Source organism: Gallinula chloropus (assembly GCF_964237585.1).
Source record: "Gallinula chloropus genome assembly, chromosome: 4".
NCBI classification, from domain to species: Eukaryota; Metazoa; Chordata; class Aves; order Gruiformes; family Rallidae; genus Gallinula; species Gallinula chloropus.
In genome coordinates, this window is record NC_140088.1 from 50,007,329 (window position 1) to 50,022,340 (window position 15,012).

Sequence of the window (15,012 nt, forward strand, 5' to 3'; positions counted from 1 at the left end):
TGAAGAGAGACTGGCCATTTCCCCTGTGTCCCACACTTGAGATATTTTCTCAAGGCTGAACAGTCCCAGCTCACTCAGCCTTTCCTCGTAGGGGAGATGCTCTGGGCCTCAATCATCTTCGTAGCCCTCTACTGGACTCTCTCTCCAGGAGATCCCGGTCCCTTTTATACCAGCGAGCCCAGAACTGGATACAATACTCCCGGTGGGGCAGAGTAGAAGGGGAGGATCACCTCCTTAGACCTGCTGGCCATACACCTTTTGATGCACTCCAGGATCCCATTAGCTCTCTTACCCACCAGGGCACACTGCTGGCTCATGGCCAACCTGTCATCTACCAGGACCCCGAGGTCCTTCTCCACAGAGCTCTTCTCCACCAGGTCACTCCCAGCCTGTACTGATTCAAGTAGTTATTCCTTCCCAGGTGCAAGACTCTACACTTGCTTTTGTTGAACCTCAACTGGTTTCTCCCTGCCCAGCTCTCCAGGTCTCACTGGATGGCAGCACAGTGTTCCTGTGTGTCAGCCACTCCTCCCAGCTTTGTATCTTCGGGTACTTGCTGAGGGTGGATGCTATTCCCTCATCAAGGTCATCATTGAAGATATTAAACAAGACCAGACCCAATACCGATTTCTGGGGAACACCGCTAGTTACAGGTCTCCAGCCAGACTCTGCTCCACTTATCACCACCCTCTGACCTCAGCCTGACAGCCAGTTCTCAATCCAAACTATATATATCTTCAATGCCAGGTATATATTTAACCAAGTCCTGGCTTCAGTTTAGCAATTTTTTTCAACATGCAAAGTAATAGGAAGCTTAGATATTTTTTCAAATGCTATCCTGAATGAAATGCCCACTTCTGCCCACCCCTGTAGAAGGAGGTCATTGATATTTCTCTTACTAGCAAACATTCTACATGTAGATTACTACTCTGGAAAGCAAATATATAAAAAGAACGATGCCCTTTCTCAATAAATACAATCCTACTCAATGCATGTCCCCACAATCCTAGACAAGTGAATGATCCAATCAAAAATGTTTCAGGTTACTCATCCTTCTTAGCCAGGTTTCTTACAGCTTCATGAACCACTATTAGCCAAGCATGAGCACCACACACTCATGTTTCATACAGCCTTCCTAAACAGTACAGCTGAGAATAAAGTGTTAGCTCCAGCACTACCAGTGACCATGAGAATGCAGATACTGAGAGTATTATCAGCAGTATGCCCAAGACATAAAGCCTCTCTAAGAAGTCATGGTTACACAGCTAGAACCTCAGAGAGAAAAAAATAGTTTGGATTTTTTTTTAAAAACATTAGACAGACATATTTGGTCCTGAATTGTGATGGTTATATCCATGATGCCTTTTCCAGTTTCAAGACAGAAGTTTCAAAACTGAAAATGTTTTCTTTCCTGCAGCACACAACACTAAATTCTGCTAAAGACATCTAGAGAGTCTGTTTTGTATCTCTCCTTTACAGAACAGGTCTATTTCAATGCTAAGAGAAGGACTATGATCCAGCTGTAGAAGGATAAGGCCTGTAATTCTGAGTTACTTCAAATATGAAAACCCTTTACCACGGCAGCACCAGTTGTCGATCTCAGAGTTAAGTCAGGAAGAATTCTACATTTCTTAACTAGGAACACAAGCTATTCTCAGAAAACAGCGGAGCCCCTGGTTACAATCACAGCTTTGAACTGAAAACTGTTTACTCTTCAGTTCATCCTAGTAATGACTTTCACTTTTCACTTTGGTATTGGTCTGTCAACACTTCTTTTATAGGATTACAGACGAGAGAGATACAACACGACTATAAAAGCTTTACTTATATTCTGCTTTATTAAGCCTTCCTTGTTAATTTGGGCAATTGCTTGGCAGTCTCTCTCCAAAGAAAAATAAAAAGTTTGTACATCTTCCCTGTTAGTAATAAAAACAGCAAAAATTATTGATTTGAAGCTTTGACTAGTTTTGGAGACACTGTTAGTTAAGGACAGCAGAAGTTAGCACCCTCAAAATACTTACTCTGTCTCTCAGGAAGACACATCTTCTTTTGCACCAAGATGACTGACGTGTGCTTAAATTGTGGTGGTTCAAGAACAGCTACACCTGCCACAAATCAAAAGCCTAACTCAGAGCCCTCAATTTTCCTGAGCTCCTATCCTCTTGAAAAAAAAGGCAAATATATGTTTTTAGAGATCTTTACTACAATTCTGTATGCTCTGAATTTACTGCTTTCAGATACCCTGCAAATTCTCAGTTCATTAGAATACATGGGTTTTAACACCCCCTCTCCCCTCATCATTTTTAACATTTAGTGTTGGGAAAAGATTGTTTTGTGAAACCCCAGCAGCTTTGAAAGATAATTGTAAAAGAACAAACTAAATGCAGTTGTCTAATAATTAATCTAACATAAACCATGGTATACTGGAATAAAAAAATAGAAAGGTTTGTTGTGGGTTTTGTTTTAGTTTTACCAACATAACATTCCCCAAACCAAAACACTATGTTCTAAGCCACCAGAATTATAGACCATGAATATTTTCTAAAATCTAAATTGCTGACATTCACATGGTTGAATGGTAGTCTAGGACTCCAAATATTAAAGACAGAAAATTCCACCAAGAATAAATCTTTACACAGTCAGTTAAAAAAACCAGTACAGAATTCCAAGAACAAGTTACTCATAAGGGAAAGCAGGCACAGCATTCCTCTGGGCTGCTAGTTCTGTGTCAGGGGAATGAAACATTAGAACTGGCACAGCAGAGAGGATCTCCATTTCAAGCACTAAACAGGATTTCCTACAAAAGTAAAGTAAGCCACCAAGTTATCCCTGCTTCGATTTTCCTCTCTTAAAATGGGGGTAGCACTATCACTATATGCAGAAATAAATCTTTTGTCGTTAGGCCACAAATCATTGCTAGATTTTTCTACAGCACATTTGAATTTGGTTCTGGATTTTCTAACTCCCTGGGGTTAGAGTTCAATCTTAATACTAATTAAAACACAGCAAGTTGCATATTGGAGCAAGGTGCCATATGTCTCTTTTTCTCAGTCAAATGTGAGAACTGAGGAAGTTCTTTTCCTCTCTGATTTAGCACTTACTGTTGTGGATTAACAGATGTCTTTGTAGAGAGAATGGGGTTCGGAACAAAGCTTTGCATTCTTCACACTGGAACGGTCTCTCTTCAGAATGGGTCTGCAGATGAAAGACAACATGTCAGAGGAAAGGCTCAGGGAAACCAATTAGCATCATTACAGTAATTATAGCTAATTTTCTAGACTGGATTCAGGAGGGGATATCACAGCAATTAGAAACATCAGGGGATGAAGAATTAAAACAATCATTATGCCATTATCCAGAAACCTTACAGTCAGCACAGCAACTACCTAACAAATATATCTTCTCAGTCCTCAGAAGTGTTACATGAGGTGAGCATGCAAACAGAAACACAGACATAGAATAAGGAGAAAAAACATACAAGCTCAGTTGCATTGCTTCATCAGTACTAAGACATATATGCAAAATGCTTTTTCTCAGTTAAGTTTTACCTTCAAATGGATTTGATTATCTCAAGATATTATTATCTAAAATTTGGGAAAGAAAATTTTTCAAATCATGACCCTGATCTTACATATCCTTCTTTCAGCTTCTTGTATTAAAAGAAAAAAAAAAAAAGCCACCACAAAAACCCACAACAAAACCAAAAACACAACCCAAAATATAGAAACATCAGTACCAATATTGTTGTTTGCTTTAGAAAAAAAAAAAAAAAAAAAAGAGCCTCAAAGCCATAAATAAAAAATAAAGCCTAGATGAATCTCTCAAACTGCAAAGCTGCTGAAGCAGGTTTCTTTTCTGGAGCTTTGGAACCACCAGCTTCATAGTACTTTGGTAAATTTTGAAAACACTTTCCCCATTATTAATAACACTTTCCTAGTGTTATTAAGTGCCGCCCCACTTAGACAGTAAATTAGGCACTACAATTTATTATCTACCCAATTTCCTCCTATTTTTTTTTTCAGTAAAGGAAGTTTTTAAAGCATCAATGGCTGAACACTGTATTAGTTCACAAGGATCTTAAGTAGAATCTGCAGTGTCAAGAGGAAAAGAGGATGGACAGTATGTGTTTTATAATATGCACAGAATTAGGTAAATGAGTTAATTTTGTAGACTAAGGGTAAATATTAACATGGTATATTTGTATAATATATTTCTGCTACTCGTAATACCATATGACATTTATAACTATCCCTTAAACTACAGAGAAAAAAGGGATAATATAATTATTTATTGTATCTATATTTTTATAAAAAGCGTAATTATTTAGATGTAGACAGAGGGCCTTGAACTTAGATTCATCTCAACACAAATGTTCTCTTACATACACAACAGTACTAAAGCATTAGTGTACTTGCAATGGTATACAGAGGCTTTGGATTCAAAGTCAATTTCTTGACTTCAGCCTGTGTTGCTTAAAGCAAAAGGGCACCTGGAGCACCATCAAATATGTGGAATATATTACACATTACATTAAATCTGCTGAATGTTTCAGTCCAGTTGCTAGAGGTTTACATCACATTTTGCATTAGTTGACACCCTGCTTGGCAGTCTCAGCAGCCAGGCCAAGGATTGACAGGACATGAAGAGACTGAACTACCTTCTCACCTCAATAGGTGGTTCCTCCAGAACAGGGTTGAGACATATTGACGAGACACTGTGGGGAAGCTCGCAGTGCTGCTGTCTGTGCTGTACCTGTTCTGTGGATAAATAGAAGGGTTCAGTCTCTAGGGCTGTCAATCTGGCACCTTTCACGAGCGCAAGATTCATTCTGTTTATTTGAAAAATTCCCTGGTTTACTCCCCTTTTGAGTGATCACTCTGAAAAGCACAGTGATTCGTACAGAATCCCTTCTTAGCATCTCCTTGACAGTTCTCCTAATCTTTTGATCAAAGCACAAGTATTGACCTACACATCTTAACTTCACTACAAAGAAAAACACCTAACTAGGCATACTGACATGTAAGGGTACACATATCACCTGCCTCTCTTGAAAATGGCCACAAGCTAGGTCTACTCCAAAAAGCCATGCAAATCTTAGTAAGAGATATCCCCCAAACAAGCATATTAGTTCTAATACTGTCCTTTTTTGTCCTGCTAATAGGTTCCACATAAGAAATGGCTTCCATTCAGTCAGAGGTGGGGACAGTCATATGATCAAAACAACTGAGAATGGACTCTTATGGAATATTTCATGGCAGCCTTTCCTACCATAGCATTTGTGGAGGCTTAAACCCAGCTCAAGGCTACTTGACCCAAAGGCAAACTGAGGGAATACAGTTGTTGCTATTCATTACGCTCCCCAGGACGAAATAACCCTGGATTAACCATAAACCCTTTAAAATCCTGTGTCTGCTGACCTATTTCTGCATAGCCTCATATTTTATTCTCTGTACTCATCCTCCATACATGGCAACAAAGGAGCAGATGGAACAAAACCTTCTCTTATTTCTGTATGGAAACAATCTGCATTATATGGGAAAGAACGTGCACCTCCATCCTATCTAACCTGGATGAAAAGCAACTACTTTTATCTGTAGCTTAATCCACTACTACCCTTGCCTCTTAATTTCTGATACTGTTCTCCTCCCTTATCACAGCAATGGAACTGTATTCTTCATATGATCACTCAGCCATACAGTCTAAGCTTTTTCAAAACACAACTGAGCTGGTTCCAGACCACCTAACACTTCCCAGTGCTGATATCACCAAGCGACAAAGCACACACGCGCCTACACAGCATAGTGTAGGGCGTGTATGCAGCAGCAGCGCATCAGAGAGGTACCACAGGAAGACATAACAGCTCCTGCTTCTCAAATCTGTAGCTTTAAGGGTGCAATGCTAAGCTACAGTTCACACCACAGTACTCCACTGAACAGAGGAGATACACTCTTAGCAACTCCGTTATCTATCTCCAAGTGAAATCCTGCAAAATGCGAACTAAGCTCCTTCTGCACCTTTGAAATGACCCAACATTCAGCCACATCTGAAAGAGGTTTAAAAGCACATGCTATGGGAGCCATTTTTGTTCTGATACTTCCAATGCAAAACCAGATTAAATAACCCCCCCATAAATTCATCACAGAAACAACAGCAACACAAAACAAGAATTCAAAGGCACAAAGTGTGTATGTATCCTGTTTCTTATTATAAATATGTAGCTGTGTTGTAAAACCCAAAGAGTTTTTCCAAGTGTTTTGCTTTCAAACTTGAAAGGATGTTTTTTCTATGCTGTTGATTTCAGTGCTTTTAAATACTATACTCATCATTCCTACTGCAAGTTTATAAGCTCCCTGATACCAGCAAACTGCATCCTGGAACTCAAAAAAAGCACTGAAATTCTTTAGAGTTCAACTTTTCTTCCTCCAAAAGAAAATTAAACCTATGAGGATGTCTTAAAGCAATACACACCTAAAGAATCATTTAAAAACTGAGCTGAACAAATAGAAGTATGGTACATAATAAAGGTCTGCATTTCCAGAGTTATGTTACACAGATACCATGTATGCCTATGAACAAACAAGAGAACCATGGTCCTCTTCCCCAGTATTAGTGCAAAGTACAAAGTCCTCTTTCCCTAGTAGTGAGGTACCACCCAAAGTCATGGTACTTCAAACTACTGGGCATCCCAAGCTATCATATCCTTGATTTACACCTTAGGATTAGTTTTGTGCATACACACCCATACTCCCCTCCCCTATCTGCTACCTATCCTTGTTTGCATGGTTTACTCAGTGGAAAGAAGCACATCTAACAAAGCAATTCAGGACATTACTTCAGTCTCCTCTCTCTCATACACATCTCTTCATTTAGCAAGTCAAATTAGAGACCTAAATGTGGATGGGTGAATAACTAGAGCTGTTTGGGTAAATTTATGTAAACACAGGAATACACTTCTTCCATTACAGGACAGGGTTGATTTTACTATGTACAAACAGGTTCAGGAAACAAGTATTCCGACATGCCTTGAGGCATTCTGTCAAAATTAGGTATTCACTAAATCTGTCTAAAATTTAATATTTTTCCCTTTAAGTGGAGCCCTAATCCTTCCTTATGCTGGTGGTGCTGCTGCTTTAAACACAGAATTGGGTCAAAGTGTTTACTCATTCATATTTAATCCCAAAGTCTGTTTTCGGCCCAAACTCCCTATTAGTCATCAACTGGAAATTAACATAAGAAAACATGTAAAATATATTCATTAAGGATAATTATTTCTATACAGTATTTTGTATTTTTTTTTCCTTAGAATATATCTAACTTGTGAGATTCTCCTCCATTTTCTTAATAAAGTCTAAAATGCAAGACAACCACAGCATATATGAGAGCTAATATTGTCCTTCAGCGGGCTCCCACTTCTGCATGCTTTCTGATTTAGCCAGTCATCACCATTCCTTCTGCAAGAGGCATTACTATTAATCTTAACATGATTCATGACTGAATGCGCAAGAGACGGTGCAAAGATCCTGCGCCAAATTCCTAGATGGCATTTAACACAAGCCAAACCTGTGAAAGACTTGTAAGAATGGGTTTCATCAGAAGGGGGGAGAAGGGGTAGAATTTAAAAAAAATGGAAGAGAAATAAAGAAAAAGGGTCCCAAAGATCAGGCACAAAAACAGAGAGAGCTTTTTTTTTTTTTTTTTAGTTTTGGTTTTATAGTCTTGTAATTCTGAAACAGCAGTTATGGATACAGCCTTGCCATAAAAACCTAATCCCAGGTTAAAAATAATGACAGAAATTACAGAAATTAGGCCAAACAACAGAAGCGGAACATCCCTTGATGAGCCTATATTACAGGTAACTTTTCTTCTGATTTTGTTTAAATGTGTGAACCAGTGCAAATCCAGTGTAGTTTGAAAGCATTTAGTGCTAAGTCCAACAATGACTGCAACAGGCCAATACTGCTTTATTAAAGTATGGTATTTTTTTAAAAAAACTAAACCCCAAAAAAACTGATGACATTTTAGATCAGTTACATTTCTAACTTGATATCCTACTTAAAAATAAAGAAAAAACAAACCCAAAACAAAGAAAAACAGAAAAGTGAAAATGGGGATTTGATCCTTTTAACTAAGCAACTGTGATTTACTTCCACATATTTAATTTTTCCTTCATCTCTTTTTAAAACTAGTATTCATTTAGTATTTTGATATTTTGGATATAATAAAGGACACTAAAAAATACATTCTTCAATAGTTTAATCCCATGTTTATCAGCATGCCAGAGCTTAATGATGAACCACTTGAAAGAAAAAAAATCTGCAAATCTGAGGCTGGCAGACCTGTAAACAACAACAGCAGAATGCTTTACCTTCTTGTGATTCTTGTAAACATTTCTGTGGGCAAATCCCTTTCCACAAAGCTTGCATTTATAAGGTTTATCTTCACTGTGTATTATTTTGTGTGCAGTCACTTGATCAAGGCGTTTGAAGGACTTATTGCAAACCTCGCAGGTGTAGGGGCGTTTTTCTGCAGAAAACGAGTGGGGGACATTTAATCTCCTGTTTATACAGGGGGAGAAGATGAAAGGCAGAGACAGTCATCTCCTCAGAGAGATTTCTGCAATTAAGTCAACCCAATTAAGATTAAACCAATTAGAAAGACATCTAATGCCCTTTATGTCAGACAGTTAAGTCACTTCACAAAAGATGAGCCATGGTGTATCTCAAGAAATTGGCACATTCTTTGCAATAATCATTGCTAAAACTAAATTCTGATTAATTAGCTTAAATCAAAAGAGAATGACTTCAAAGAGGAAAACTCTGTTTCCAGATTACAAATGTGAAAGAGGGCATGACAGTTTAAATGTTTTAAAACTTAATTAACAATATACATATTAGCTTCCAAAACCAAAAGTTCGTATGCAAAAAGGCTTTAATGCTTCAACTGGTGACTGCATTTTAACTACATTAAGGCTCATCCAGAAGTGTCAAAAGAAAGCTAGGAGCCTCTGAGATATAGATTATGTTACAAGAAAAGAGCTATCGGTGCGGACTGATACCAAGAAAATAGTTCAATTATAAGCCTGTGCAACTGTAAAAACCTGTATTTTCTTAAATGCTAATGTGTTTGACAGAACAATGCTTGCGTTTTCATTCTCTTGGTTGATGTTTCTAATCACTGTTGCAAGACATGGAAACACAGTGATCAGAAACCCTGGCATAGCCAATTTGTGTCATACTGCCAAACCTATGGACAGGCCACTCCCCACTCACAGTGACCGGTTCTGGCAGAGGATGGGCACAGGGAAATGTTTGTGTGGGGACTGTGAATCAGTGTGAAGTATGAGTTGCTTTCCTCTGACTGGAAACTATGTGCACGAGTCTGCTGATAGATAGATATATACACACACACATACACAGGAATGAATGTTTCCCATTTTATCACAGATCTCTGACTGACAGCATACCCCAGCTCCCATCCTTTTCTCTTCAACATGAAATTTCAACCACCGGTTCATTACCTCCTCACTTAGCCAAATAGCAATCTTTTTCCCCACCTCAGCTCACTAACACCATCCAGCCCAGCTAACATGAAAAAATAGCTTGGGAAAGCAGCAGCAGGAAGAAGACGATAGTACTACACTTGGATTTTTGAAAGGCTTAGAAATTATAGCTTAAATGGTTTCACTGGAACCTCAAATTCACTTGAACAGCTCAGGCCAGCACAGAATTCATCAAGCCTTCTATAATACACTAATTCAGATAAAGTTCAATATACCATAAATACATATACACGTAGGTTTGTGTCACTTTCGTACATTACCTGAATGAGTTATCATATGGCGTTTTAGCTGGTTAGCAGAAATAAATTTCTTGTCACATTCCTGACACTCAAAGACCTCATGGACCTGCAAAATGAGTGTTTAATGATAATTAAGTATGTCTCTCACAACATCTCTTACATATACAGAAGTTCTCTAACAGACCGTAACTGTTTCTTAGCCAGTAGCTATACTAATTCTGTGATTTCCCTCTTTCTAGTCATTGGTGAGCAACAGTGTATCTCCAAAAAAGAAAAGTATTCATAATTGCAAACAAAAATGATCACTAAAGCTATATTTAGAAACACAGGTTATGCAAATTTGCAATACCATTATGATGAAAGCATAGAAAAACAGATTCAGAATACATTTGCATATATTTCCTAGTCAATAAGACATAACTGAAAGTAATACAATAACTACTTGATAATTGCTGTGAGAATTTTAAATCACAATTACTATCAAACTCTTTCAGTATTGTTTCTCTTAAAAGATTTTAGAAGCAACACAGTGGAGAGGCAGCAGTGTCTCAAACTGTAAATACACAAAGCATTAGCAGGATTTTCATCATCACTCACGTAACATCAGCAAGGACTAAATGCCAGAAGAATAGGAAAGGCAGTTGAGACCTGCAACTTCTGATATTACATTAAAAAACCCTGGATAACTTACTGTTCACCAAACTCACAACACATACATAGATCTCCACCTGTTAAGATTACCATTCACCTTCCACTCTGTACTACTTTTGTCATCAGCAGCCTCCTCTCAACCTACTGCAACTGAACTAAAATTTCAGCTTTTTGTAACAGCAGCCTTAGGCAGCTAAACAATCAGGAAGAGATCATGTTTCATGAAGCTTTTTCAGAGAGCTCTATAGACCTTCTGTAGAAAAATCTAGCAGCTAAAAATAACAAATATCAAACAAAAGTTCCAACAAAATCCTCTAATGGAAAACATTTCCAGACAGCACAGTAAAGAAACTCAACCAAGACTTCCCCTTAAAGATTCTCTGTAAGAGTTCCACCTCACCATGTTTTTATGCTGTTACTCACAAACTATCGTTAGCACAAATTAAGTATTTTAATAAACTAAAAAGTAGTTATGCCATTTCCTGCAATCTCTGCAAACTCACATACTTTGTACGGTCAGTGCTCAGACAGAATCAGGTGTAAATTCAAATAAAGGGCATTCATTCTAAATAATCTGTTTACCCAGCTGCATTTCACACACAGTCTACTCCTCTACTCTTTCCCAAAAGATCTAAATTTTTACTTAAGACCACAGAATAACAAGGTTGGAAAAGACCTTTATGATCATCAAGTCCAATCGTTTCTGTCCTCTACTAAACCATATCCCTAAGTACCTCACCTACCCGTCTTTTAAACACATCCAGGGAAGGTGACTCAACCCCCTCCCTGGGCAGCCTGTTCCAGGCCCTGACAACTCTTTCTGGGAAAATGTTTTTCCTAACACCTAATCTGAACCTGCCCTGGTGCAGCTTGAGGCCATTTCCCCTTGTCCCATCTCCTGTCACCTGGCTGAAGAGACCATTGCCCACCTCTCTACAACCTCCTTTCAGGCAGTTGTAGGTGGTGATAAGGTCTCCCCTCAGCCTCCTCTTCTCCAGGCTAAACACCCCCAGCTCCCTCAGCCGCTCCTCATATGATTTGCCCTCCAGCCCCTTCACCAGCCTGGTTGCCCTTCTCTGCACTTGCTCAAGGACCTCAATGTCCTTCTTATGGTGAGGAGCCCAGAACTGGACTCAGCACTTGAGATGCAGCCTCACCAATGCTTCAGTACCATTGACTGAAGTTCACATAATTCATAGCCAAGTGCTATCAGAGTCCCTCCCTCAATGCAACCATTTGGATTGGTTGTAAGGTATTCTTAAACATAATATTTAATATACCAGAATCAAAGCTGTACTTTAACACCATACAAACATCCGATTCCAACTTAATTGTTTAGTAAAGTGTCATTGAATACATTTGCTTCAAAAGAGAGACTTCTGTGAATTTGCATTAAAACCTACAGCTATCAAATATATATTCTAGAGCTGATACTCTTTAATCAGCTCTAGAAAAGAATCAGATACAGGCTTGTGTGCATGTGCATTAGCTGTAGCCATCAAGCACATATTCCGTAGCTGGCACTCTTTCATCGGTTCTTTAGAAAAGTGCACAATTAGACGGTAAAACAACAGCCATAAAGCAGCAAATAGTTTTATGAATAATGATACTCAAAGGGATTTTCACTTTCAGAAAACTTCTCAAGTAACATGCTCTGTAAGCAAACAGGTTGCACGTAACACCAAAGGCAAGTGCTCGTGGAATGGTTTATTCATATAAAAAATAGTCTCATTAGCTGTTACGGCCACCTATTGACATAAACCTCAGCTACATTCAAGTCAGAACATACAATTATTTCATAGGCATTTGCAGAGACATACCTTCAGGTAACAACTTGCTAAATGCTATACACAACAGCAAATATCCCAACAAGCTTAATATCGGCTCAGATAAGCATACTCCTTCACTTACAGGACTGAACATCTGAAAAGTTTCTTGAGGTCTTTTGAAAAGCAAAATGACATTCAAAAGAGTTTTGGGGGTGAAACTGAGCTAAAACTTTCAAGATATAAGCAATCCATGATCAGCTTTTCCAAAAAGTAATTTGAATGTCAATCTACCACTCCAGGAACTGAATGAGAGTGCCTGCTGGAAGGCAGTGCTTTGGGACAGAAAGGATATGGCGCTATTTCACCTAATTGAAATTATTACATGTTACTGATAATTTTAAAGTTGCGTTCAAAATTTTGCTTCCTATTCCTACAGCTTTCATAGTGATTGCGAAAAATAAAGATTGCACAGTAAGCAGGACATTGGCCAGTGTTGAACAAAAAGGGCAGAAAAAAACAACAGAGAGGCAGATACCTGGAGCTAGCAGGTGAAAAAAAAAAGTTGGGGGGGTGTGGAATCTTAAACATATGATGTTTAAGAGCAACTTGTCTCACCATAATTTTGCAGGAAGTCCAGCTCTAGAAAGTTAAAACAGAATCAAGCATTTTTCATAAACAGTAAAACATTCTCCATCTCTTAGAACAGTGGAGTAGGATCTTTCTTGGTTCTGTCATGCTCTCTCCAGCAGACTGTGGTACAGCATGCCTCTTAATGGCATCTTACAGACTCATACAAGAGAACCGTTAAGAAATCCTGAAGGGCAACAGCACAAACTAGTCTTACCTGTGAAACACAATCCTGCATTTCATACTGGCATTTCCTTTATGACCCTTTCCAAAGAAAACACAAACTGGAAGGTGTCCTTAATCATCTTTCTTAACAGACTTGGTACTTTACCATTGAAAATACTTGCCTACAATGAAAGTCAGAAACACCACAACGGCTGTACAGACGCTCACCCTCCTGAACAGACTACCTACAAGTATTGAAAGAGTAGCTCCACCTATTCTGAATGCATCCTTCTGGGAAAATAAACCTGCAACACAGGGATTTGTTGTATTTTTTGCTTCCCTTTCCATTTACAGAACAGTAAAGCCTCAGTGGAAAGGCCTGTCAGCCTGCGCTACTCACATGCATGTGCTCGCTTTCAAGTTCCTGAGAGCAATTCAAATCCAGAAAATGAGCCACCCACAGTGAACGGAATCCTTCTGCTGAATCTGCATCAATGAAGACAATGCTCCTCTCATTTGCTACCTTACTATTATCATCACTAAATAAATTTTGCATTTTACTTACACTACAGAACTTAATATCAGAACATAATTCAGAGGGGATGTGGTGGTTTGGTCCTGGTTGGAGGCCAGACACCCACCAAAGCTGCTCTGTCACTCCCCTTTTCAGCAGGACAGGGAACAAAATAGATATTGAGAGGCTGAGAAGTGGAGATAAGGCCAGGGAGAGATCATCCTGCAATCAGCATCACGGGCAAAACAGACTTGGAGTAAAGCTAAGAAAACTGTCTAATTTATTACACTGCCCTGCACAGCCAATGACACCATAGTCAGGTCACAGTGTCTGTCTCCACCTGCTCCAGTGTGGGGTCTCAGCATTTTCCATGAGCTGCAGGGGAACACCCACTCCACCATGGGTTTCTCCATAGGCTGCAGGGGCATCTTTCTCTGCGGCACCTGGGGTGCCTCATCCCTCCGCTTCCCTGGCCTTGGTGCTGCACAGTTCCTTCCATCTTCTCACTCCCTTCTCTGGGGGCAAAATGCAGTTGGTTGTGGGGTTTTTTCTTCTAAATGGGATTCCCAGGGGCACTGTGACCATCGCTGATGGGCTCGGCCTTGGTCAGCAATGACTCTGGCCTTGAACCAGCTGGTGTTTGCTCTGTGGGACCTGCAGAGAGCTTCTGGCTGCTGCTTGCAGAAGCCACCCCTGCAGCCCCCCCTTCTCCAACAGAACCCAGCCATGCAGAACTACAACAGGGAGTTTCATTTGCTCTGGCAACAGAGATCACAAATCCACAGAAAGGAGATTTTATAGCAAACTTTTTCATTCTATTTCCCAGCCTTCTGCAAGCTCCTGTACAGCATTTCTCAAGCTGTGTTTGCTGCAATTTTTTAACTTTTTTACTACCATATCACTTAGCAGCCCAAATCATGAACTAGTATAAATATCAGGTAGAAAGATACCACTTTACAACTGGAGAATAAGTAAAAGGCATCAGGTGGATATAGACAGAATGGAAAGCAAAAAGATAATCCTCACCACAAAACGGAGTAACATCAGTGGATCAGCATCATAGCAGAGCATCATGCAGGTGGAGGGTTGTGATATGGTAAGTAGTTTTGAAAATCAAATATACAATAAAAAAATGTAAATGAGAATATTCTGGCTAGTACTGTATTCACTAAGGAAGACAAGATCTGAATCCAAAATGCTTTCCACACTCTGAATAAAGCTCCAAAACACTCAATATTTAGGAAAGAAAAATCAAGTACACAAATGCTACACAATAACCAACAGTTTACATAGCACCACTGCAGAAAACATTAATGAATTCCAAACAAAATATGAATTACAAGATAGACGCTGCTGTTAGAAAGCACTGTCATTCTGAGAGGTATTCTCTCTATTACTGAACGCAGCACAATCATTCCGTTACAGCTGGCATTACCAAGGGCTCGTTTAAGCATCACTGTTCTTCATATTTGGGCAGCTGACTTCAAG

General features: G+C 39.2%; 1 protein-coding gene across 2 annotated transcripts in view; it reads right to left on the reverse strand.

Annotated features, from left to right (window-relative positions):
- The window catches only part of PRDM5 (PR/SET domain 5), a gene marked incomplete at its 5' end in the record, with an annotated part of 76,086 nt that overhangs the window by 35,377 nt on the left and 25,697 nt on the right, over positions 1-15,012 (reverse strand). For both annotated transcript variants that reach the window (XM_084263846.1, XM_084263845.1), the window contains 3 exons: positions 3,102-3,195; positions 8,366-8,523; positions 9,820-9,904. In XM_084263846.1, the coding sequence (XP_084119972.1) occupies positions 3,102-3,195; positions 8,366-8,523; positions 9,820-9,904 (337 nt within the window). The remainder of the gene's footprint in view (positions 1-3,101; positions 3,196-8,365; positions 8,524-9,819; positions 9,905-15,012) is intronic.